The 25,390-nt window shown below is 39.9% G+C and overlaps 1 protein-coding gene across 2 annotated transcripts in view; it reads right to left on the bottom strand.

Annotated features, from left to right (window-relative positions):
- VPS41 (VPS41 subunit of HOPS complex) overlaps positions 1 to 19,286 on the bottom strand; it is a 99,875-nt gene extending 80,589 nt beyond the window's left edge. The window contains exons 1-3 of one of the 2 annotated variants that reach the window (XM_054161005.1): positions 19,235 to 19,286; positions 15,222 to 15,260; positions 1,685 to 1,792 (exon numbers count right to left, since the gene is read on the bottom strand). In XM_054161005.1, coding sequence (XP_054016980.1) covers positions 1,685 to 1,792; positions 15,222 to 15,260; positions 19,235 to 19,255 — 168 coding nt within the window. In that variant the 5' untranslated portion in view covers positions 19,256 to 19,286. Of the gene's footprint in view, positions 1 to 1,684; positions 1,793 to 15,221; positions 15,261 to 18,768; positions 18,815 to 19,234 lie in introns of those variants that run through there. The other variant, XM_054161006.1, reaches the window with a different exon arrangement.
- Between the last annotated feature and the right edge of the window lie 6,104 nt (positions 19,287 to 25,390).

Below are 25,390 nucleotides of genomic sequence, written 5' to 3'. Positions count from 1 at the left end.
CCAATTTTCCAAATATCGGTGTAATTCTAAGTTGTCAAAAACATTTTAAAAAGACTTATTGTTTTCATTCGCACAGTTAAAATACAACCTTCATCTTAAGAGCCTCTTGAGCCATGGCAACAGACCTTTGAGTAAAAGATCCACAGCACAAGTCAATATAAAAATATAGCTAAATAATAGAGAGAGATCCCTCAACAATAACTGTTAAGGAGCTACTACTTGCTGTTAAAAATTATACATTCAGAAAACAGCCCTTAGGTTTTGCATACCCATAGTTAGTTCACTCATACTTCAAGATGCTTTTCAGCATTCCTCAAGTATTTTAGTGTTCTTCAGTATTTAGAAAACTCAGAAAATATTATCTTTTAAAAAATCAATTATTTAAATCATTTATGTATTAGGAATAGTGTGGCCAGCAGGAGCAGGGAGGTCATTGTGCCCCTGTACTCTGCATTGGTTAGGCCACACCTTGAGTACTGTGTCCAGTTCTGGGCCCCTCAGTTTAGGAAGGACATCGAGACACTTGAACGTGTCCAGAGAAGGGCAACAAGGCTGGTGAGAGGCCTTGAGCACAAGCCCTATGAGGAGAGGCTGAGGGAGCTGGGATTGTTTAGCCTGGAGAAGAGAAGGATCAGAGGTGACCTCATTGCCCTCTACAACTACCTGAAGGGTGGTTGTAGACAGGAGGGGGTTGGTCTCTTCTCCCAGGCAACCAGCACCAGAACAAGGGGACACAGTCTCAAGTTGTGTCAGGGGAGGTTTAGACTCGAGATGAGGAAAAAGTTCTTCACTGAGCGAGTCATTCGTCATTGGAATGGGCTGCCCAGGGAGGTGGTGGAGTCGCCGTCCCTGGAGGTGTTCAAGGGGAGATTGGACGTGGCGCTTGGTGCTATGATCTAGTTGTGAGGTCTGTTGGAACAGGTTGGACTTGATGATCCTTGGGGTCTCTTCCAACCTTAGTTACTGTGATACTGTGATACTGTGATACTTTTAAGAACAAAATAAAGATTCTTTGCAAAATGTCTTCTCTTTGCATCGTCCAGCACTTTCTCCCTTTTCATCTCAAACCTTACCAGTATTAAGAGTGTGTAAATTCCCTCTCCGTGTTTTTAACATATTGAATCAGGGAAGAGGAATAGGGAAGCGTTAGTATGGTATTTCCCAGAAAAGCCCCAAACAAACAAAAAAGGGAATATTTTAATTACTTTCTCCTACACTGTATTAACAAAAACTCGGCTGTCTTCCACAGCTGAATATATGCTAAGCGGGTCCCTGGCATGATCAAATTCATCTTCAGTAATCCAGAGAGTACAAATAATTACAGTATAGGCCAACTTCCTTTCCAAATAAAAGGAAGTTGGGACTGTATCTCAGTACTAGTTCACGCTACTGCCTGCAACTAAAACTGAGTCAGAATTTTCCTAGTATCTTACGAAAACATCCCACCTAACAATATACTGCACCTAGAATTCCCATTTGCTTACTGGGAAAGTGTGGATTGCTCAACACAGGTTTACCACCAGTTTTGTTTGTATTAGTGCTAGCTTACACTGCTCCTCTAGATCTGGCAGCACTTTACATAGAAATACACTGATGCACTACGATCCCAGATGTATGTATGTATATATAGATATAGATGTAAAACCAAGCAGTAGTCCTGCTCTGTCACTAAATCACACAATACCTTTTCATGCACCGTCATGCAGCTGGCTGCATCCTTCTGGAGAATTTCAGTCACTCCATTAGAAAGCCGTTCATACTTCAGCTTTGGTTCTTCTTCACTCTCATCTTCCTAAGTTTTTAAGAGCGTAAGGAAAAGGGAGCAAGAGAAAAAACAAACAAGCATTTAGAGGTTCATTCTAAATAAATTAAAAGATACCTCAAAACTATCACAGCAACAGGCAAAGATGAATCACTGCTATCTCTTAATAACAGCCATTACAATCAGAAGCCAAACTTTCACGTTTTTATTACTGAAAGGGGCTTGGGTTGTGCATTTTTTGTTACTGGTTTCTCTGTTTACTCGAAAGTTCCGTGTGCAAACACAAACTACACAGCAGCATATCAATTCAGCTGTAAGAGGCATTTAGTCAGTATATAAAAAGCAGGAAAAAATGTTCATGTGTACTTCGTGTTAAATAAAATTTGTCATTCACAATTTAGAAGAAAAATACAGAAGGGATGGAGATGAAAAACTGGACAATATATGCCACTGTAGCCACAATTAACTGTAAGCTGAAGCATGCAGGTTACAAGAAACTTCAAGACCTTTACAAGATGCTGCACCTCTGAAGGAAGGATATAGGCAAAAGGCTGTAAACAAAAATGAAAAGAATCCACTACGAATAAGTTAATTGCATAAAATGCACCAATGGGTTTATGTTAAAAGAAAAGGGGAAAAAGAAGACTATGATTCTGTTGTTGAAAAACTGTCTGGGAAAGGACCCAGACAGCATAGTCCTATGGATCATCCATATCATCTGTATGTTAGGAACATTTCCTGGTCAATACCAAAGCTTTTGCTTTTTCTTTTCAAGCATGTTAGATATCACCAACCAATCACCACTTAGATGCAAAGAAAGATGATGCACCAAGTGCACAGAGTGAAGTGAAAGGAGATTGAGCTAAAAAACACAAGCAGCAAATTCATTGATCAAATAACAACAAACATGTCACTCTGAGGAAAAGAAACTCCAAGGTGCAAAATAGCTCTCTAGTCATAAGCATCTATCTGTAACAGACAGTGTAGTAAAGTACAATTGCCAGAGATACATTTCATAAGCTTCAGTAAGCCTCAGTTAATAGTATACATGCACAGACACACACACACAAACATACTTGAACATGGAAGATTCCACCTCAACATGAGGAGAAACTTTACAGTGAGGGTGACAGAGCACTGGAATAGGCTGCCCAGAGAAGTTGTGGAGTCTCCACTGAACATACTCAAAGCCCCTCTGGATGCATTCCTGTGAGGACTACTCTAGGTGGTCCTGCTTTGGCAGGGAGGTTGGACCCAATGATCTCTGGAGATCCCTTCCAACCTCTAATGTACTGTGACACACACCCTGGTCCTCACTGGGGAACAGTGTATCTGCAATACTAGTTTTCTACACTCACTATTAGTTCTAATGAACATATCAGCACTGAGTGTGGTTCCCAAAGTAAGCATGTCTTTTATTCCTAAGTAACTAGTGTAGTACTCTAGTAAAAAAGCACCTTTATCTCCCACCAACCTTTCCAATCTCTAGAACAGAAAATCAAAACACACTGTGTCAGCCTATGGCAGAAGAACTGTACTTGTGCAACATTTTCTTGTAGCTAATGATGTGGAAAAATAAATTTGGAAAAGAGACATGTTAACTGGTTAATAAAACATACTTTGTTCAAATTACTTTTGGAGTACCACAGCCAGTCTTTCCCAAGATATGTATTACAGCCATTTACCATACGTGCTTACCATCATAGAGCATCATAGAGAACATATGAAAGCCACACAGACTTAGGGAAACATTCAATATTTAGTCCCATGCTTATATAAATATGCTGCTAAGAGAGGCCTTTCCAAAATGTTATTGAGAGTTTTATGACAGAATACAGATGAGACTAATATAGGGATGTCAGCAGTCCATGACGTGGCAGTCTGAAGAGAGGTGTCAAAATGTCCACCAAGAAACAGTATTGTTCAGTAAATCTAACACTGAACAAAGTTGTTACTAGACAGAATGACAATGTCAAATTACAGGACCATATATAAATCAGCCGAATTCCTTGTGCTTACAGATCCTTAACGAATGACTACAGGGTAGAGGGAGGAGGTAAAGTCAAAGGGAAAAGTATACATGAGATGGAAGGAGGGCACAAGGAAGCATGCGTCCATTGTACAGTAATTAATACATTACTGTATTTTATACATTGCTTACAAAGATTGCACTTGAAACGCATGGGTAATCACTGAATACATCCATAAAAAGTAAAAATTGAACTCAAGTCATCTAGTTTTTATAAGATCCCACGTTACTGGAGTCTGGACATCCAATGTGCAACCAACGTGAAAAGGTAATTCTAGTCTTTTGAGTAGTTTGCATAAAAGCATTCATCCATGGACCATTAGATAAAGTTACTGTAAATAAGTTTTGCCTGTCTTATTTATGAGTGAAAACTAAGTAATTTTTCCCTACACATGCATACACAAAAAAATATATACTTTCAAAAGTCAGTGCACTGAAGCATTCTGCCAGGCTTCAAAAAAAGTAAATAAAATGAAAAGTTCCAATATTAGGTACGACGAGGATGTACCCATTTCATGCTTTCTTGACAGGTATCTTTGATGTTAAATAAAAGTCAAGCTAAAAGGTGAATTGGAAGGGGGGGTGAGAACTTCACTGCAAACAAAAATGAAATGAAAAAGGTGATTTGCAAAAACGCAAGGTTCCTCTACTGCTTCAGACTGCACCTGACATACTCAATGCCTCTGATAATCTCTTATTCAGAGTACCAGAGTTTAATCATTTAAAATGTATTTTTCTCTGAGAAAAACCTTTTATGCAGTCTGAACTGCTAAAGTAAACACAAGCCAGTGTTAATAAAAAGCAAATCAATAATTTTTGTTAAATTTTAATAATCCTGAAAACCTACAAATACAACCATCAGCAGCCTGAGTTGAGTTGACAGTTAGCTATGTTTCTATGACAACCTACAGGAATAGTACAAGTCCTGACTTGCAGCAAAGCTAAGACATAAACAGAGTGACATTTACCCCATACAGGAAAACTCACAACTTTTATTATTTAAGGAAAAAAAAAAAAAAGTAAAATCAATTGTTCAACTAACATGGATTTTTACTAAGTGCATGGCACTTTTAATTAAATAGAAGTCCTTTAAACCATCCTAGAGGATTCTAAACATCTGAAAATAAATTTTATAGCATTGTTTCTCGTATTACCGCCTAACTCTTCCATATTTTCTGCCCAAAAAAAGCCCAAAGCTCAACAAGACCAGTAGCACTGAATTTTAAAATTCTTGACAAATGTATTAAGAGAAAAAGAAATATATACTGGACAAAATGTGTAATGTACTTCATGTGCAGCAAGCTGTTGTAAAATAAATCATGATCAGTTTTCAACCACAGCAATGCTAATTTGAAACACATATTCCATTTAGTTTCCTACTTACATTTTACTACTGAAACTAGCAGTAAAATTGCTAAAACTATGATGTGAAGAACCTGTAAAGAAACAGGTATCCATAAACACATCCCTAAACTCTTTTCCAATTGAATGGAATATTCTAACCAGAGAGACTTACTACAAATGCCATCCTATTAAGAGCTCTTCCATTTGTCACTGATGAACTTCTGCATTCAAAACAAATTTCTCTTCCTAAACCTACCACCTTGCTACCAACTCCTCTTCTGGAGCAGATTTACAATACTAAGGAGAGCTGCAAAAATGCGCAGTAAGGCCTCAAACAGCCAACATCACCGTGAGGGATGCTCACCTGCCTTTACAAATGTAGGTTTGCAACCTTCTTTCAGATACTCTGCCCGTATTTCCTTGTCTTGCCTACAGGAACAACTGCAGTGGAATTATGAGTAGAAAATATAATCTGCAATCAGTCCTCACAAAGAAGATTTCCAGAAGGAACCTGTGGGCAGTTCCCAGAGTTATTCCATTAGCCCACATTTGCTCCTGCAGCAAAGGATCTGTGCACAGGACAGTCTGTCACATGAACTACATGCTCTACTGATTGTGAATACTCTAATTATGTTACGGGCACTGACAGCAAAGTGTCATCCTTCCTGCATGATTTGCCCTCCAAGTTTTCCAAAGCCTTTATGGAAATAAACGTTGCATACACTATAAGGCAAGTGCCCTTCCTCTTTGCCGCACATCTTCTGTCCAGTCCCAGCTAGAATTCCAATTACTAGAGCTGGCTATTCTAGTCATGTTTAAGCCTGCAAATTTTGACCCTGCAAAGCATTAAATTCTGATACCTGAGGTCCATCACTCAAGCAACTACAAAGGAGCTACACTCATACCCTGCTGCAACAAGGCCGCAGTGTCACAGATCTTCCTAAAAAGCCGTATCTTGAAAAACAGCAAAAGACAAAACAAACCTGCTTTCTTTCAAGTTAATGTCAATTTCAGAGGCTATTAAAAAAAAAAGTTAAATTAGCTTAAATTCCATTAAAAGTCTCCTGCCTCTGTGTAACCAAATAGGCAATGAACGGTACAGATTCTAAAAATCTAATTAAACCCCAAATCAAACCAAAACCCAACCAAACACAACCCAAGCAACACTCTGGTGCCAATGTCCAAACCCAACATAACTGCTAAAAAGGGAGATGAAGCTATGTAGCAATTTGTGACAGTAACTTCTCCTGGAGTTTAATACAGGCCGTATCTTTGGAAGTCCATGTAGAACTTACTGTGGAATCAGCATTTTTATGTATTTAAATAGTCATCACTATCCCCTAGAAGAAAAAAAAAAATTAAACTAACTTATTAAAGCTCAGGAACTATTAGCTTACAAACTCTATGAAAAATCACCAGTAGAACCAAAGAAACCAACTCCATTTATTTCTGAGTTGAAATGAAGGTTCACAGAACATCCTCAGTAATGCAAAATGGAATGAGCATGTCCTTGGCACTCTGCTGGGGTCAGCTTCACTTCATATAGAAATTCAACAACAAATACTAATAAATAAATAAATTACCTGAACCCCCAGGATGGTGCCTCCAGGAAGAATTATTTGCATATGTACAGAATTATTTGTATATGTACAGAAGCACAAAGTGTAGCAAAATACACAGCAGAATTCAACTGCCAATATCACCTTTTTTGGTCTTCATGTCTTGATTTGATCCAAAGCACACCCTTTAATTTTGTTGTGGAAATGAGGGGGTTGGATTGGTGATCTCAGTTTCCATTTTGAAGGCCTGTGGGCCAGTGGGCTGAGAAGAATTTAATCTACAAATTCCTTAAGTGGTGTGGGAACAATGAGTACTTATCCAAGTGGCTGGTACCCTGCTGAGAAGCAGAACCAGCGACTTTTAACCACACTGCTGTGAGAAGCCCATCATCAGTGGGATTTTACAGCATTGTCAAACCCCCAGGCCACGTGCAAACATTGCCTCGAAGGGCAAGATCTGCAGGCTATGTAAACCTTAGTTACAACCCCAAAAAGCATCTCACAAACCTTAGGATAACTCACAAGATTCCACAAGGAAGCCTTTATTACCCAACAAAAGATACAGCTAACAATTTTTATTTAACCTCCACCTCATTACCACACCTGGGAACTGAACCACATGGGCTGTAATGCCTCCTTTGGCATTATTGTTGTTATTATTATATATAATATTATTATTATTATTTTCAGTCTTTATACTCTCCAGTTCAGATCCTAGACCCTTGTTAGGACTGGACTATCTCCCTTCAACCCAGGTCAAAAGATAATGAAGCAATGATTTATGAATGAACCCAACTTGAGCTTTGCAAAACCCCACTTCCCAAATTCTTTACAGAAAATACCCACCTGGGTCCCTCAGACAAGTAGATTCACTATTTCAGTAATCTGTCACCTCAAGTTCTCTTACACAGATCATACTTAATCTAAATGTGTTCCAGAAAATTTGGTAATCCAGATGACCAGATATGAATGCCCACATTCTCAGTAGTACCTCAGGAATATCCATGTGCATCATTTCTCACTCCTTGCTTTACCATATTCCACACAAAGATATCCCCTTTTTCTAAAAGCTATATGTTAAACCACTGAAACTTTCCATATTTTTGTTACCTAAAGGCAGTAATGAGGCCTGACAAACTGTGTAGCTTCCCCTCCCTGAAAATAATGCCTAAATATCTAAAGTTTGGACAACTTTGGTCAGCCAGAACAATGGCCAGTTTATTCAGCCTGCTTGGGAGGGCAAGGCAGGATGCAGGCATAGCAATCAATTCTTTACTGCAGCAATGCAGGGCTGGATCTGCTGACTGGGTGACAATGGGATGCCAATCAAAATTGAATTCAGTGACTCCACTCATCACAATGTTACATCAGGGGGAGGCTGAATGGGGTGTCCTGCCTGCAAATCACCAGTCAATCCCACCTATCATCTAGCTATCCAAAGCCAACAGGTTAAGAGTGCTGGCTCCCAGTGTCATCCTTAATCTCCACTTTTAAGACCGAAGGACTCTTCAACGAGCTAGAGAAAATAGAACTTAGCTCTTCTCAAACACCTCATAAAACCCTCCCAGCCTGGACCTCCATGCCAATTTCAACACCTTCCAGTGTGCTTTCCAGGAATCCTATCCTAGAATCACAGAATTATTATGGTTGGAAAAGACCTTTTATATCATCAAGTCCAGCCATCTTCTTACTCTTTAAAGACAGTCTGAACTAGATACAGTCCCAACTTTCCTTCATCCAGAAAGGAAGTTGGCATATACTGTAATTATTTTATATCTTGAATTAGTGAAGACAGACTTGGCCATGACAGGGACACAATTAGTATATATTTAGATGTGGAAGACAGCTGAGTGTACTTTCTATTTACACTGTATTAACAGAATTACAATATTCCTTTTTTGTTTGGTTTTTGGTTTTGTTTTGTTTTTTAAAAAATGTTACAACCATTTTGGAACAAATAGTAAAAAACTATTCAAGTTTCTAACCTGTATGAGAACAAGATTCTATTCTGCAACTATTGCTACACAAGACCACAAAAGGCATGAAGACTGACATTTCCAAACCATGAAAACACATTTGTGGCTTATGATGCTAAAAATATTTTCCCCTGATTCTATGGTGAAAACACAGTAATGTTAGCTCAGTGAAGGAAGTGAAATGAATAACCTCCCATCCAGTTCCTTTATGATTCCTCATAAGGCAAATCACCAATACTTCCCCAGTACCTGGCTGTAAAATTCGTAAATATGGATTAGGATGGTAAAATTTCACACAGCAGTTTTCTGTTCTCCCCATGCATTTTCTGCAGGGATTTATTTAATACCTTGACCTCTTTGGGAAAATGCAGGCATTCAACAAGAGCAAGGAATTAAGATGATATGGCTGCCTGTGAATATGTATCAAAATGGGCCACATTCACAGTATGAAATGGCACACAGATGAAAAGCAAAGCGGAGAGCATTTTATTTCTTTGCAAAACTGTTGCGGCAATAGAGAATGTCACACTGTATTTGGGGAACACAGATTGAAGAGTCACTCCTACAGGTCTGAAAGAGCTGGGCGCCAGCCAAGCTGTGAAGTAGAAGTAACACACACATGACACACTGGGCACGAGCAGTTATCATAATTGGCATGTTAAAAAAAAATATTAAATATTAGGAATCCATATAGTACAATTCCCATCAATTTCTTTTATGGCAAAGAACACCTGAAAACTTTCAACTCCACTTCAATGCTCAAAAGAACAGCATCAGCCCATTCACGAAGTGCACCATACAGAGGCAGCACAGGATGGGTTATTTTATCTCAAATGTCCAAATCCAATTCCAGTACTGAAAAATCCAAAAGCAGTTCAAACCTCAATGAAGCTGCACATGTCCACTTGTATTACCCTTCTGCTGAGTAAGGAACTTGGGCAAACATTTGTTTCCCTTGTGAACACTACTCAAGCAGCCTGGTTGCCACCTTGTGATGTACTGCAGATGAAAACTCTACAGCACAGTTTCAGGGACAGCAGTTTTCAAAGTTCACCCACTCACCACAGTGAGTGAGCCAGATGGGAAGCAGCTGAATTTGCCTGCTCCTTTCGTTTTTTCATCCCAGAGTGTTATTCTACCCAGAAGAATACATTTAGCATTTTGGAAAAGCCACATCTGCATACTTGGTAACCACGCTCGCTTTGCAATCGCATTTAATTTATGTAACATGCACAGCAGCATTTTTACTTTTCATGTATTCCACAACACTGAGATAGAACAGGCACTTCTGGTTAATATTAATAGCTCATTAAATGAAGTATCTAATTTTCACTGAAAACCAGAAGGTATTAAAAGAATACAGCAATAATCCATTTCTCCTGCAAGTCAATCCTCTAACGATGTATATTATAATGTTAGTTACTAGTCACTGCAAACTTGTTTCTCAAATTAATGTATGAAAAGATTCCACTTAAACTTCAATAAATAATTTACTATGTTCATCCTACTGACTCAAATTGATAAATTATTTGCATGATACATTTTCTCATTAATAAGGAGAAGATCTTTCTAGCTGGAATTTATATATCCTTCCCTTCCATTCTCTCCATTTAAAAGGCTACTTTCACTTAAAGCCATGCAGCGGGAAGCAATCTCTCTTCAGATTGCTCAGGTATGCTAAACAAAATATGCTTTTTTGAACATTTTTCTCCCATTTTATATTCTTACAACAAATGGAACAGAAAAAATGCAACCTAGTGGAGAGCTATTCAATAATAAAGAGGCACGATAAAGTTCTTTGCCAAAGGTCAGACAGGAGATGAAAAAAGGCAAGCTGGACTGGGGTGCAGTAGCCAAACCTACCTTTCAGCCATTTATTTTTGTTGCAATGGTGATGCCCCTTCAAAAGCTACTATCCACAGGAGGACTCACCTCTTCCAGCCCAATGCTCCACACTCCATGTTAAGAGAACATTTTGATGGAAACAGACTATGACAAGGAGCCTTTTTTACCAGATGCTTTATTTACTTGAAATGATTTAATTGCTTTGACCTAATACAGACCCAATCTAACAAGACTAAGATCTGGAGTGCACCGAAAAGGAAAAGAAAACATCAAGCCTTTTTAGCTGCCTGTTAAGGTTTTCATGGTTTTTAACTGTGTTTCTCCTCTGATCAGTTTTTAAAACCCTAAAGAGGAAAACCACTATCAATTTAAAAGTATATCACTGAAGGACATTTCTAAATCACCATAAACTGCCCGAGAGCTGGGTTAATCAAGAATTTCTACAACACTTTTCTCTCTACAAACTCTCACAGAATTTATTAACATAATGTTTCAATAACTACAAGAATAAGCTAAATCCCTTTGACTGGAAACATACAGAGCACTCATGACTAACACACAAACACCTAGTAAAAAAAATAAGGCAATGTAAATACTAATGCAAATTTTTTCCTTAAAAAATACACAAAGAAAACTATTTAAAGTATCTTTTTGCAGAAAATTAGCATCTGCACTCTCCTGACTCTTCTTCTGGTGGTTTCCTTTAACAGTCCACCAACACAAACCAGAAAACGTAACACTACAGTGCAGCACCTACAAAAAAAAAATTAAAATCAGTGAAACTCCTCACATAATCACAGGACCATCTCATGGGACATAGCATTCATTTTATGATTTCAGTGACACTTGCTCTTGAAAAGGTGCTCCCTGTAAAGATGATACTGGAGAGGGCATTCTGCACACAGGCCCATCAGTAAGTTAGAAAGGAGCAGAAAACTTTAACAAATAGCTAACCATATTCCGGGATGGTAACTTCATTTCAATTCCCTCAAGTAGGAAGTTTCTGGGTTTTGAGACGTCATGACTTGAATGTTATCAGTACCTCACACTCACACATGGGGTTTGAAACCCTGTCTTTACCTCTCAGAGTAGGAAATTATTGCTCCATTTTATGAGGGTGGGAGGCATGCAGGCAATAAAGAGGCAGACCATAATTAACCCATGCAGAAAGGATGACCACAACCTGCACAGGCAGTCTGAGGTTGAGACAGAAGGTGTGGGTCCTGGGACCCTGAAGCAGATTTCCAAACATATTTCTGCTCCATGCAAGTTACGTGAAATAACTAACTTATACAGATTAGCAATTTTCCAGAGTACAAGACATGCTTTGATTAGTACAAATCAAGTCTCAATGAAAACATTCTGTGCACCATTACAGAGAGTAAACAAAAATGGCAATTCACCTGACCTCACAAGATTTCACAGTGTAACATAACGAACCGTGACTCTGCCATACCATGTAACTACAATGCACTGTAAATAAACACCCTCTAGAGCAACACAGCACAGAACAGCATGGAGATTCAGGGAGACTCAAGCTGGCTCTTCAATAAGCCGATACAAAACTAGTTTCTTCACAGAATGTGACTCATTGAGTGCATTTCACAGTACGTGCTGGTGTGCACAACTGTAGTGCAGCTTATATTATCTAATATCCATATATGGATATATATATTCAATATCCATATATGAATATGAAATAAAAGTGTAAGTTGTTCTGTGGTTACCAGGAAAAAATCTGTTGTGCATCTAGAAGTGCTGACACAAGTAACTAGCACTATCTCCCCACTGGAAGGGCTGCTGAACATCTGAACTCATGCACCGTCTCTTAGGAATTCAATTTAGTGGGAAGCAAGAGCTGGAATAAAACTTACAATGAAGGGCTCTTAGCTGATGTACATTCAAGACAGTCAATTTTTGCAGAATGCCAGATTTAAGGACTCTAGCATTAAGTCTTTGCAAATAAACATTCTGTCATTTGAAACAAACCAAGCAGGGAGTTAGAGTTAGCATCTTATTTACTAAGAGGTACTAAAAGAAAGACACTAAAAGAATTGCTACCTAAAACAGAACACCGTGTGTTTGTGGCCAAGAAGGCCAATGGCATCCTGGCCTGCATTAAGAATAGTGTAGCCAGCAGGAGCAGAGAAGTCATTGTGCCCCTGTACTCTGCATTGGTTAGGCCATACCTTGAGTACTGCGTCCAGCTCTGTGCGCCTCAGTTTAAGAAGGACATCGAGACACTTGAACGTGTCTAGAGAAGGGCAACAAGGCTGGTGAGAGGCCTTGAGCACAAGCCCTTTGAGAAGAGGCTGAGGGAGCTGGGATTGTTTAGCCTGGAGAGGAGGAGGCTCAGGGGAGACCTTCTTGCTGTCTACAACTACCTGAAGGTGGTTGTAGCCAGGAAGGGGTTGGTCTCTTCTCTCTAGCAACCAGCACAAGAGGACAAAGTCTCAAGCTGCACAAGGAGAAGTTTAGGCTCGAGGTGAGGAGAAAGTTCTTCACTGAGTGAGTCGTTCACCATTGGAATGTGCTGCCCAGGGAGGTGGTGGAGTCACCATCCCTGGAAGTGTTCAAGAGGAGATTGGACGCGGCACTTGGTGCCATGGTCTAGTCATGAGGTGACAGGTTGGACTTGATGATCTTTGAGGTCTCTTGATGATCTTTGAGGTCTCTTCCAACCTTGGTGATACTGTGATACTATAAGATGTCTGTAATATCTATGCCATAAATATTGTATTTTGTAATGGGTAAAACTGCAGCCAGGCTGCAAGGATTAGAGTCTCAATTCTAGTATTGCCACCATAAAATCCATCTCTGACCATTCAAATTTTGGGCCACTCCAAAGAAATAATTCAGTTTTATGATCCCAGGAGCTAAGAGCAAAGCCATCAGCTCAATCTTACCTTTGATCATAATTTAAATAATATAAGCAAACACTGACAACATTGAGACTTTCTGATTCTAACACTATTTTTGGTTTCTATCTGAATGATCACTATGAATAGCCTAGCAAGCAATGTAAATGCTGAGACTGTGAATATTGTTCACTACTTCCTTTAAGTACTTCTAAATATGGCTTCAAAGTTTTATTTTATCAGCTAGCTGCACAGCATCAAGGCACTACAGACTGGACCTACTACTCAAAGACAACTCATGAAGAATGTGTTCACACGCACTAGAATGACAACTATATTTTTATTAAGATCTCAGTATGAAATTTTCCTTTTCACCTCACATGCAAAATTATTTATCTTTTTTTTAAAATTAGCAAAGGTCTTGCTGAAACTTTATGACTTTCAATTGTGTGAAAGCTACACGATGCCTATTTTCACTTAAGGAAAAACCAAATAAACTCCCAACAACCTGGCAACACATTTATGATTAATTCTGCTGTAAATATTGATTTACTATGGGCTGAAATGTTGAAAGGCCATTAAAAAGGCCATTAAAAGAAGTTCTCACTTGCAATAGGCTTCAAAGGAAAAAAATCTGACTCAGCAAGTATTTGCTCAGCAAGTCAGCATTTGTGTCCACTATCCTGTGAATGTCAATCCTTGAGAGGATTGCTATTCTACCAAACACTGACTAGTTCTCCAGTCATTGTCTATGCCACAGAACATCACAAAGCAACATCCAGAATTCAACCATTCCACACTAGCCAAAAAATGTCTGATCCAGGGGCTGTTCTCACAGTAAGGCCAAAGAAATGCCTGCTTCTCAGCAGCAACGCTGTATGGTACCACTGGAGACCACCACTCATGAAGAGCAGAGGGGGGTGGAAAAAAAAATCCCACAAGAAACCAAGCAACATCCTCTGCAAAAAGATTCTTGCTGAACTGACCACTGCAATCTCTGCAGTACCCACTGTCTGGGATATTAGGATTTCTGCCTCCTTAGTGCTTAAACCTGGATCCCACATATGAAGATTGATCCCAATAGAAACAGAAAATGTTCCCAACAGCAAGTCCATTGAAGTTTGGGAAGTCTAGGAGCCACTGTCACTTTGTTATACAATGGGTAATACCCTGCTCTGCATCACCTGTCCTTGCTGGTGGCCACCACTGAAGCTGCTCAGCCATGATTATTTCTTCCTTCTTGTAGCCATCCTAGAGCACACTGAAGTATCTCTTTCCAGATACCTCATGGTTCCCTTGAAGGAGGCAGGTTTGGAGTTACCACATTGCTGTTCACAGACAAATTCTTGAACCCTCAATAGCTCCTTTCCTCTCCTCAGCCCCAACCCATGTTTTCCAGCATCTACAGCAGGGTAGGCAGACCTCTCCAGAACAGGAGACAATTTTCAACAAAATGTCATTTCAAGAACAGAGACTCTACAGAACATGATTAAATCTAGCCTATGAATCTATTACCACAATACAGTAGCTACCTGAATGTAGTATTACTGCATATATAATTATACTGACAATTACATTTTCATTTGATCAAAACAGAAGTGCAACCACTTGAATTTGTCTCTTAACATAATTCATTTTGCTATGGAGGGGTGATCTTGGGTTGGTTGGTTGTTTTGGTTTTTTTTAAACCTAAAGAAGTTTCTAATAGCATATAACAGTTCTTTTTTAATAATTTAAACCCAGATTAACACCCCTTGCTACATAATACCAGCAAAACTTCTAAAAACAACTAATGAGGCAGCATTTTTCACTCCAGGTTCAAGCATGAAGCTTTTTAAGCAGGCTTACCTCAGATTCATCTGTTGATTCCTCATTAGACCTGGTTTCCTGAAAATGACACAAAGGAGAAATTAGCTAAATACATTTGTATGTAGCTGAGCAGTATTCTCCCCTTTTAAAGTACTTTTAAAATCTTTATTAAGGAACAGAAGTGGAAGCAATTCAAAGTTCAGACCTGCCAACCTTTCCATTCATATCCAATTCATGCTTGCACTTGCAATCCGGTGCCACGCTGACACTCAGTGGCATCAGTTGACTGTGACACTACTGTCAGTTACCCTAAAAGTGTGATTGGCTCATCTGAGAATAGCAAGTTTTGCAAAGCAACCACCCATGTCCTGACATGCAAGTCAGAATAGCATTCTCAAGTTAACCACAAACTATCTTTAGTTTTCAAATATACAGCTGATAAGAGGTTTATTTGTCACTTAAATAATTTCAAGCCATTTTCCACAGAAATGTGGCATTTAGCGAGTTTTTCCTTCCCATCCCATGTTAATCCAAGCTATGTGGATTCTCTTGCCTTTGAAGAAACTGTACCTTTAAAGTATCTCTCTCTGGCAAGACAATAATTCTTACTGTCCTACAAGAAAAAAAATCTTCCAAGTCAACTCCTGCTAATCTCTCACCTGTCCACTGAGAAAATCTGCTGATGCAATGTCTCCTCAAGGAGGTCAGCAAAATGAAGATTTACTTAACGTACTTATCGTTATCAATAGCAATAAAAGGTTACAACTAATACACTGACAGTGAATGTAAGCATTTTAACAAGAAAATATGATATAAACAAAGAATGAGCAAGAGAGAAGGCAGCATTTCAAATCTTAGGAAGTCTTAGTAAGATAAATGGGTACAGAATGTCACCAGAGAAGGCAAACCGCCCCACACATAGACAAAAAAAATAAAGATACAGTTCCAAATAGTTTAAAGAAAAGTGGAAAGGGAAGAAAATTTAATGCACTGACCACCAGTGTCACTTTTAGTTTGCCACATTTATATAGTTCCTCTAGGTAAAAAGCAAATATCTCCTTTGCATCAGTGGAGGCTCCCCTTTAATGATGGAAATGACCATCAGAACAGACAGGAAAAGCAATATTTCTGCTTGCTACTCAAAACGCAATGCAAGGTGTTACCATCATTACTGCTGTGTTTCCTCCATTCTACTGACTACAGCCAGGTCCACCTCTAAATCATACATCACATAGAAGGGTTAACTGTGTAGTCTGTACTCCTGACATGAGTTGGGAAATTGCAAGTAGAAAGAACTTATGAGTCAAGATGGAGTAAATCCTGGCATCCTTTCTAGCTTAGGTTAGACTCTTCCTCTATCAGTCTCACAGTCTCTACCCACAAGATGCTGTTATCTTTCAGGAAATTACAATTTTATTACATATAATCATTATGAATCTTAAAATCTACTGAACACTAACCAAATGAGAACAGAACTAAAATATTGTGGTGGCACACTACCAGCCTATTGGACATTAAAAAAAACCTTGCCTATGTCTCCTGAAAATCAAGAGCTGCTTACTCAACTATTTTATACAGCAAAACTATTATCAGTACCATTTTGATATTTTCATAAAATTTGCAGATTGTAACAACAGAGAGATGTATTTTAAAAGTGACAATAATAAACCGTTCTCCTAAACGAAAAAAAAATAAAGTAAAAAAGTAAAAAAAAACAAGAAGGCAAATACAGCAAATGGCATTTTTGCTCATACACAAGACTTTCCAGTGCAGCAACACCACTTAATATTACTTTGCCCCCACAGTTCTAATTGCTTTGGCTATTCAGGAGAACAAAAATGTAAGGAAAGTCCATGACAATAATTTTCGGAATGAGCCAACACCATGTAGGATGCAGGATGGAGTAACAGGCCACTTGCTGATCTTCACCTTCACCTGAATCCCTTAACAAATATTAATCCGAGTTGCAAGTTAAGTGTAAGGGAATCCTTGGAAAATACTGACCTATCAAAACAATAGTTGATTTAAATAATCAGTCTGTGTGAACCATGAAAGTATCAATGTTTTTATTGAAGACACATACACCAGTATCCCTACCATATTCACAAGCCGCTGCAACTGCAGCTAGTGAATTTCATAAATGGCATACAAATTCAGGCAAATGCTTTATGGCCTCTGTTTTACCGCAGAAAATAGCACGCAATAATCCAGGGGGAGGGCTTGGCCTAGGAAAAAATGCAGAAACTGTAGCTGAAGGTACTTAAAATTGGCATTTACCTACTAACTCACTTCATTAACAGTTTACTATGAATAGCTTTTTGCCTGAGTTCTCCCATTCAGAGAGGCAAAGTGGAAGAGTAAACTGTAGTTACAACTGCCCTGGGATTTTGTCAGGTTCTTCTCTCTCTCCAAATACATCAACCAAGAGGATTATCCCCACTGCTACTTTTGAGGCCTTGTAACTGTGAAAAGGAAATCCCTCAACAGGGATTTGTAGACAATCAGAATTCCAAATCATGTAGGAATAGCTGTTATTGGTAGGTCTTAAACTCTAGGGGAAAATCAGCAATACACTTCAGCCAGCTGGCAAATCAGAGAATGCACTGGGTTGGAAGGGACCTTTAAAGGTCATCCAGTCCAACTCCCCTGCAGTAAGCAGGGACTGTTGTATCAATGCAGTTGCTCAAGTTGCCTGTGAATGGTGAAAGGGAACACAGATGAGGAAACTACAGAAATATGAAGTGATCTCTCACCAGACCAAACATAACCTTCTCAATAAATTCTTAAGCTAACTTTGCAGTATATAGAGTTTTCCATTCCCTGCTTTCACAAGCATCAGATGCTATCCACTACATGTTTAGGCCCATAAAGCTGCTGCAAGGGGAAAAAAATGAAACCTGGATTTCAAAGAAACCTATATGCACAACATACACATTCCTTTCAGTAGGGATGCTCCCCACAGGAAGTAAACAGAAATGAACAAGGTAACTTTAACCCTATAGCCCAAACAGATGAAAACACAGGCTGCTCTAATCCTATACATTATTAGGAAGGATAAGAAGACTTGTCAGAGTTGGTTTTATGCCAAGAACTCTTTCAAATGCTCCCACAGCTAAAACCTCACCAAAGCAGGGGATGAAGCCCCCCTTAAAGAAGCCAACCCTGCCCAAGAAAAGCCCTGGCAGCAGGAAGGTGGAAACCAGACACCAATTTCCAGTTAAGACAAATTTCCTTGAGGTAATTCTTAAACTCCCACCTTCAGGCATTCAAGGCAGACAAACACCACACATCTTAGGTGTGTGCCCACAGCCTGGCTCAGCAAGGAAATGTGGAGAAAGTATCTGAAAGGACTGGGAACTTCACTTCTTGGGGTTTTTGGGGGTTTCTTTCTTTCACTCTTTCTTTCTTTCTCTCTTTCCTTTTTCCCCTCGGGAGTGAGTGGCCTAAGCAAGCAGAGGAGGAATCCACTTTAGGGAACCGCAGGTCACAAGCACAACTCCTCAAATCGTGCCTCAGAAGAAAACTCCCCGGTTGAGATGGACCTGCTCATGTCTCCTCTGCCACTGGGTAAACGACACCTTCTCACCTGTTTCAGACAAACCCTTCAACTCATTAATCCCGACTCTACAGCGGTGTCAGCTTCGTGCTTAAACCCCTCCCTCCTGCCTAGCCCGTTTCCTGCGTCGGGTGTTTAGATCTAAAGAGCGGAGCCCTGAAGGCTTGCGTCCCTCCTCGCCCGTCTACAGGGATTTTTAAACAAAACCCGAGAGGCAGCCTCGGGCAGCCCCATCCGCGCAGCGCGGCGAGGGAGACGAAGTCCCGCAAACGCCACCTCCCATCTTCTCGCCCCCGCCCGGCGCAGCAAGGCTCCAACCCGCCGCTCCCGCACGGCCGCCGGCCCCCGCACAGTGCGTAAGGCTGATTGGCAGCCTCTGCCCCGCACACTCGCGCTGTGCCTTCGGCCCCCTGCTCCCAGGGGCCGTCCCGGTCCCTCGCTCCCTCCGCTCCTCTGCTCGCCCTCTCCAGCGGGGCAGTGCCCTCACGGCCTCTACCTTATCCTCCGCTTCCGCCATGGCGCGGCCAGCAAGCGGTCATGTGAGGGGCAGGAAACGGAGCGGGGCGGAGAACCCTGGGAAATGTAGTTTCGGAGGGTGTGTGTTCCAACTTCTGGGTATGGTGGCAGCAGCTTAAAAACTACACGAACAGAGGCAAGGCTGGGCCAACACAAAGTCATAAAAGGGACTGAGTTGGAAGAGATCTTTAAAAGTCATCCTGCAGTGAGCAGAGACATGTTCAACTAGAGGTCTGTCAAACCTGACCTGGAATGTTCCCAGGGATGCAGCATCTACAACCTGTCTGGACAACCTCTGCCAATGTTTCACTGCCCTCAGCATAAACCTGACATCTCATTCAGGTTTTCCTTCTGCCCTCCTTAGTTGAAAATGAGAGACCTTTTTAAGCAGAATTCCTTCAGTTCCTTCTAGGAGGCACTTGCACTCAGCTATGACAAAATTGAAGGTGGCTACCATGGTGAAGGATAAGATGGACTCCCTTTAGGGAGGCTTTGGGTGCAGTTGAAGCTACAAGCCACTTGCAGTGTATGAGCATGTATATGTTTGGCCTGTATCTGGGGCTGCACAGTAGCAGTTGCTCTCCCCTGCAGAGAAGGGGAATGAGGAAAGGAAGGGACGACCTGCAGGGTGAAATGAAAATAGATTTCAAGAAACAGCCAAACTAATACCAAGGCAAATATAAAGCATACAAAGCTACATCCAGTCCAGCAAATGCATGATGGCCACAACAGACAGGAAAGCAGTTCTTAGAAGAATGAAACAGATGAGCAGGAGGAGCCCATGCAGGAGACTCAGTCCTCAGCAAACTTCTCCCTTAATAATGAGCATAATGTTTATGGTTGAGGATCCACCATCTCAGGTCAGCTGTCCTAACTGACTCACAACTGCTGACAGCTTTCAGACAATGGCTGGTCTATGATTCTGTCCCAGCAAAACCAGGACCCTGAGCCCACTGCTGTGCTGTACACTGCCATTTCTCCAGAAAAGGTCTATTTATTGGTGCCCATGTGACATGCGCTTGATCAAGGACAGGTCTGTTTTCCCTTTGATCCTCTAGTAACATGTGCAGTGACCTCTGTCCTCTCTCTACTTTTTACTTTATTTGTCAATGTTGAAATTGCCCTCACAGTAGTGTCAGGATAAGGATTTTAGAAAGCCTAAGTATCTTCTACAATTCTAGGACCTGCTGCATTTTCTCTTTTCAAACTTTAAAACAAAACTTGAGCACCTTGTCACACTCAAATTACTTTCTTATGGTTAAAAACAACCAAAGTTAAAAAGCAATAGGCAGTACTTTACGTTACTTGGATTTTGTTATTGGAGCTATTCCAAATCTAAGGTGGAGCTACAGTGTTAATGTACCTAGTTTTGATCCTTGGGATCAAAGCCAAGAATTTAAAAATGAGCAGGTCAACCTTGGCAATAAAAGAGAAATCCCAGAATATTATGCTGAAAGACCGAAAGCCCATACAATTAAAATTAATTGCAGAGAGCATTACCCTGGGTGGGAAAATCATGTATATTGTTGCCATACGTTTAGAAGCTAACTGCCAGAATTTCAACTGAGAAGAGAGAGAACTGTCCTTTATAATCTCAATGAGATGGTGACATTATGGGAGAGAGCTATCAAAGTTGTCATTGTAAGTACAAGAACATATGAATTTAACTATCATAATACATTTCATTTGCAACTAACATAATACAAGAAAATCTCCTCTTCTGAACTGTTCCCAGATCTCTATGGACAGGGTACCATGGCAAAGGAATGTGTAAATGTCATCCTGGCCATGTAAGCCAAGGGATGTGTAGAGCTGCCATTGTACAAAATAATGTTGACACTTCAACTATATATATCAGTCAATTTCAAGTCACTATTGTTGCAAAAAATATTAATTCAAACTGGAAGAGGGCAAAGGACCACTAAAATGATAACAGAAATGTTTGGTCTATTCTGTTGGAGAAGACTGAATAAAAGAAAGACTTGCCTTTTTTGGTCTAGAAATAAATAAAAAAAGCTGAAGAGGAAGAAGAGCTATTAAAGTAAATGGTATGAGATCAAATAGATACCACCTATTTTCAGTGCATTTAGGCTGGAAATGAGAAGTAGATTCCCATGTGTCAGACATGTGTGGTCCTCAGAAGAGCCTTGCTGGCAAGAAATTTAACTGATTTCAAGATGAGACTTAATAAACTTATATAAGAGACTGTAAGAGATGTCTGCTGACAGCTGTGTTGCTTATCCAGAGAATTCATTCTGGTCCCATAGTGACCTTCTTGAAACGTAGTACTGTTCAAATCAATGAAAAGCATATTGTTGCTGTCAATGGAGCCAGGATTTGTCCTGTACTGTGTAATGCACCAGCTATCTTATCTGGTACTTGAAGACTCTGTGTATCCAGTGAAAGGAACTTTCATCCAGTATGGTTATTTTTCTCACTTTCAGGGAAAAAGAAACTGCATAGGCATTTTAGGTTTGGGGTTTGGTTTTTCTTTTCTCCAGCAGAGGCATTTTGTAGCACTTTTAAAACTGAAATGAACAATAATAACTGACTTTATAAACGCCAAGAAAAACAGAGTTGTAAGGGAAAGGATGGCAGATCTTGTGGACTTTTCTATTATAACAACTAACAGTGCACATTTGTTACGAAGAGCAGTCAAGGAACAGCTGTTCTTGTTTTCATTGCACATAGAATAAGTGGTATAAACAATGTGATTTTCTTACAGTGTGCTACTTATTTCTGGCAGAAACACACAAAACTAATTTTTTTCTTGTTTAAACTTAAGGTATGAATTCAATCTGCCGTGATTATAGGTGTTTATCGTGTCAAGAAAATGTAATATGCTGGCATCTGATTCTGCCACCCTTTGCACACCCATCCTCCAAAAGTGCTGAAAGCCATCAAGAAGCAATGATGTCAGTGGGGTTAAAAATCTTTCAGCACATCCTGCAAAGCACTTAGTGTCCTGCAGAGTTGAGCCTGAAAACATCCCAGTCTACCTTTGTAGAGAAAAATCTTAAGTGTAGTTCAGCATAAGTGGAAAATATAGCACTTCATAAGGGAAATAAATGTTGTATCCTAAATTTATAAGCTCCTTTGTGTCTGCCAGCACACAGATCTGAAGTTTGGGTTAAGTCAGTTGTACAAGAATGAGAGGTTGGGGATCCCTGGTGAGATTGCGAACACTTTGAGCTTTAGGTAAAGCATTTTGGCTCAGATTCATCTCAAGTGATAGGCTGTCTTGACCTTATTGTTTAGTTTTAACTAGGTTCACCAGAAATAGTGCTCTTCATAAGTCTTTTTAAATAGACTTTTTAGCTATAGCACGATGCCTTTAAAATCCATAGTGCCCATGCTAAATGCAGAGCTTCCAGCTGATGGGAATTCTGCAGGAAACTTCTAACAGGATGCCGACACCCTCATTCAGCATTCTAGAATTCAAGTTTTGAAGGAGTTTGATTTATCTTTTGCCATCAAAATCAGAATTATAATTGAAAGTTGGACTTTGACCAACATTCAGATTCCAAATACTGATAGAATTTTTATCTCTTCCTGACTAACTGTGAAACAAGTAGCAAGTATCCATGCCATTTGGTAGAGATTATTGTATTTCAGTCTCCGAGAGCTCTCAGTTTCTTTCAAGTAGGACTGATTCATCTAACAAAATATTCAGCTGGGTTCTCTTTCACCACTCTTGCCCACCACTTATTCACTGGGGAAAAAAAAAAAAGTAAAAAAAAAAAAAAAAAGTGGTGTCATCTGTGAGTTAAAAGCATTTTAAAACACTATACTGGATAAAGCATAGCTAGTGCTGTTGTCAGAACAATAGAAGTTCAGAGGCTTTCCTCTTTCTGTTTGTTTGCTTGTAGAAATAAACTTGCAAAGGCTTTTCTTTTTTATTTTCTCTTCTTACTATTACAGAATTATTTCTTTGAAGATATTTTCAATTTGTACCATGGCTTCTATAAATGTGTACATGATCAAGAACTTTGCACTTTAGAAAAATATGCTATTTTACCTGGTAGCATTATACTGTTTGGCAGTTGTTTTCTTTTCTTCTTCTTAGCCCACCTCTAAAATACATTTACCACATTTCTTCCTGAAATAGGTACCAGAACAACAACTATAAAAACAATTTCGATAAAATAACACCCTTAAATTACTTGGAGCTAGATAAACCGTGTTCATAGAGCTAAGTTTATATGCAAATCTTCATGGGATAATCATTAACAAGGATAAATAAATCTATTTTTGTCAAACTGAGTGTCATAGCAACTGTCTTCTTCAATCAGTGCTACAGATCACCCCAGTGGAAGTTGTACTATTGACAAGAGAATGAGTAAGTGATGGAAGTATGCATTAGCACTATCGCAGCATCATAGAATGGTTTGGGTTGGAAGGGACCTCCAAAGCTCATCTAGTCCAACCACCCTGCAGTGAGCAGGGACATCGTCCATTAGCTCAGGCTGCCCAGAGCCTGGTGAAGTCTGACCTTGAATATCTCCAGGGATGGGGCCTCAACTACCTCCCTGGGCAATATGCTCTGGTATTCCACAACCCTCATGGTAAAGAACTTGTTCCTAACAAACAATCTAAATCTACTCTTATCTGATTTCAAGCCACTGCCCCTCATCCTTTCACTGCAGGCCTTTGTAAAGAGTCTCTCTCCAGCCTCCTTGGAGGCCCTCTTCAGGTACTGGGAGGCTGCTATTAGGTATCTCTGGACTTTTCTCTTCTCCAGGCTGAACAACCCCAGCTGCCTCAGACTTATAGCAGAGGTGTTCCAGCCCCCTCATCATCTTTGTGGCCCTCCTCTGGACCCAGTCCATCAGGTTCACAACCTTCCTGTGTAGAGTGCTCCAGAGCTGAATGCAGTACTCCAGGTGAGGTCTTACCAGAGCAAAGTGTCAGGATCACCTCACTCAGTCTGCTGGCCATGCTTCTTTTGATGTAGCCCAGGATGCTATTGGCCTTCTGGCCCGCAAGTGCGCACTGTTGGCTCATGTCCAGCTTTTCATCCATCAGCATCCCCAAATCCTTTACTGTAGGACTGCTCTCAATGTCATCATTCCTCAGCCTGTATTGATATCTACATCTACAGCTGCCCCAACCTTAGGTGCAGGCCCTTACACAGTGCCTTATTGAACCTCACGAGAGTCTCCTCAGCCCACTTCTCCAGCCTGTTCACTATGTCCCACCACTGCAGTATGTTTCAATGAGATCTAAATGATCAGCTGTTTTTTATAAAAATGAGTGGTAATAATATCAGGATGTTTATTACCAATTTTTTAAAATAGGTGATTTGTGTTCCTTGACATTTAAAGACTTCTCCAAATGACAGAGAATTATTTTCAAATCCCTCAGGAATAACATTTCTCTTCATCTTTTCTTTCTTCCCCTGACCCTCACTCCCTGTGTTTCTTCTGCTCCCTTTCTTCATCTTCCTCCTTAGGCAGTCTTTATTGAAAGATACCTTCTTGTGCAGTGCACAGCACACACAGAAGATGAAAAAACGTGAAGAACAGTAAACAACATAAAGCCAGTACAATTATCCATTTATTAAAGATAAACAAGGGCTAGATATAAAGGAAGAGGTAGTAAGGGACCCTCTTAAAAACCTTATAGTTAAAAATATGAAGGGCCTATTAGAGAAGGAGCAAGTCTGAAATTGAAAAATTATTATACTACGAGAAAATTTCATAGACCTATAGATTATGAAGTCAGAGGGGAATAGCAGTGCGATTTAATCTCAACTCCTCCCTAACATGGGCCATGAGATTTTCCTGAATTCATTCCTTTTTGTACCACTTTTTTAAAAAGAAAACATACCTTGACATAACATTTCCAATTACACAGAACTCCCTCCATTTCTGATAAGTCATTTCAAGGGCAGTTATAGCCACTGCTAGAAAAATAAAGAACATAAAAGTGATGTCTTCCCAGGCCAGCACACTGGTCCATCTAGCTCAGTGCTTGGTCCTTGATAGAGAGAGCACACGCCTCTGAGCTCTACACCCCTTTTCTTAACATCTACTGGTATGGAATTGGGGATATTAGAGGGCACATCCCTGAGTGCTCCTTCTAATATCTGTTAATGAACCTGCTGTTGATGATTTAATCTCATTTGGATCTCTTG

Source organism: Dryobates pubescens, chromosome 4 (assembly GCF_014839835.1).
Source record: "Dryobates pubescens isolate bDryPub1 chromosome 4, bDryPub1.pri, whole genome shotgun sequence".
NCBI classification, from domain to species: Eukaryota; Metazoa; Chordata; class Aves; order Piciformes; family Picidae; genus Dryobates; species Dryobates pubescens.
Note: the sequence above shows the minus strand (reverse complement) of the source record. Positions and strands in the feature narration are given on the sequence as shown.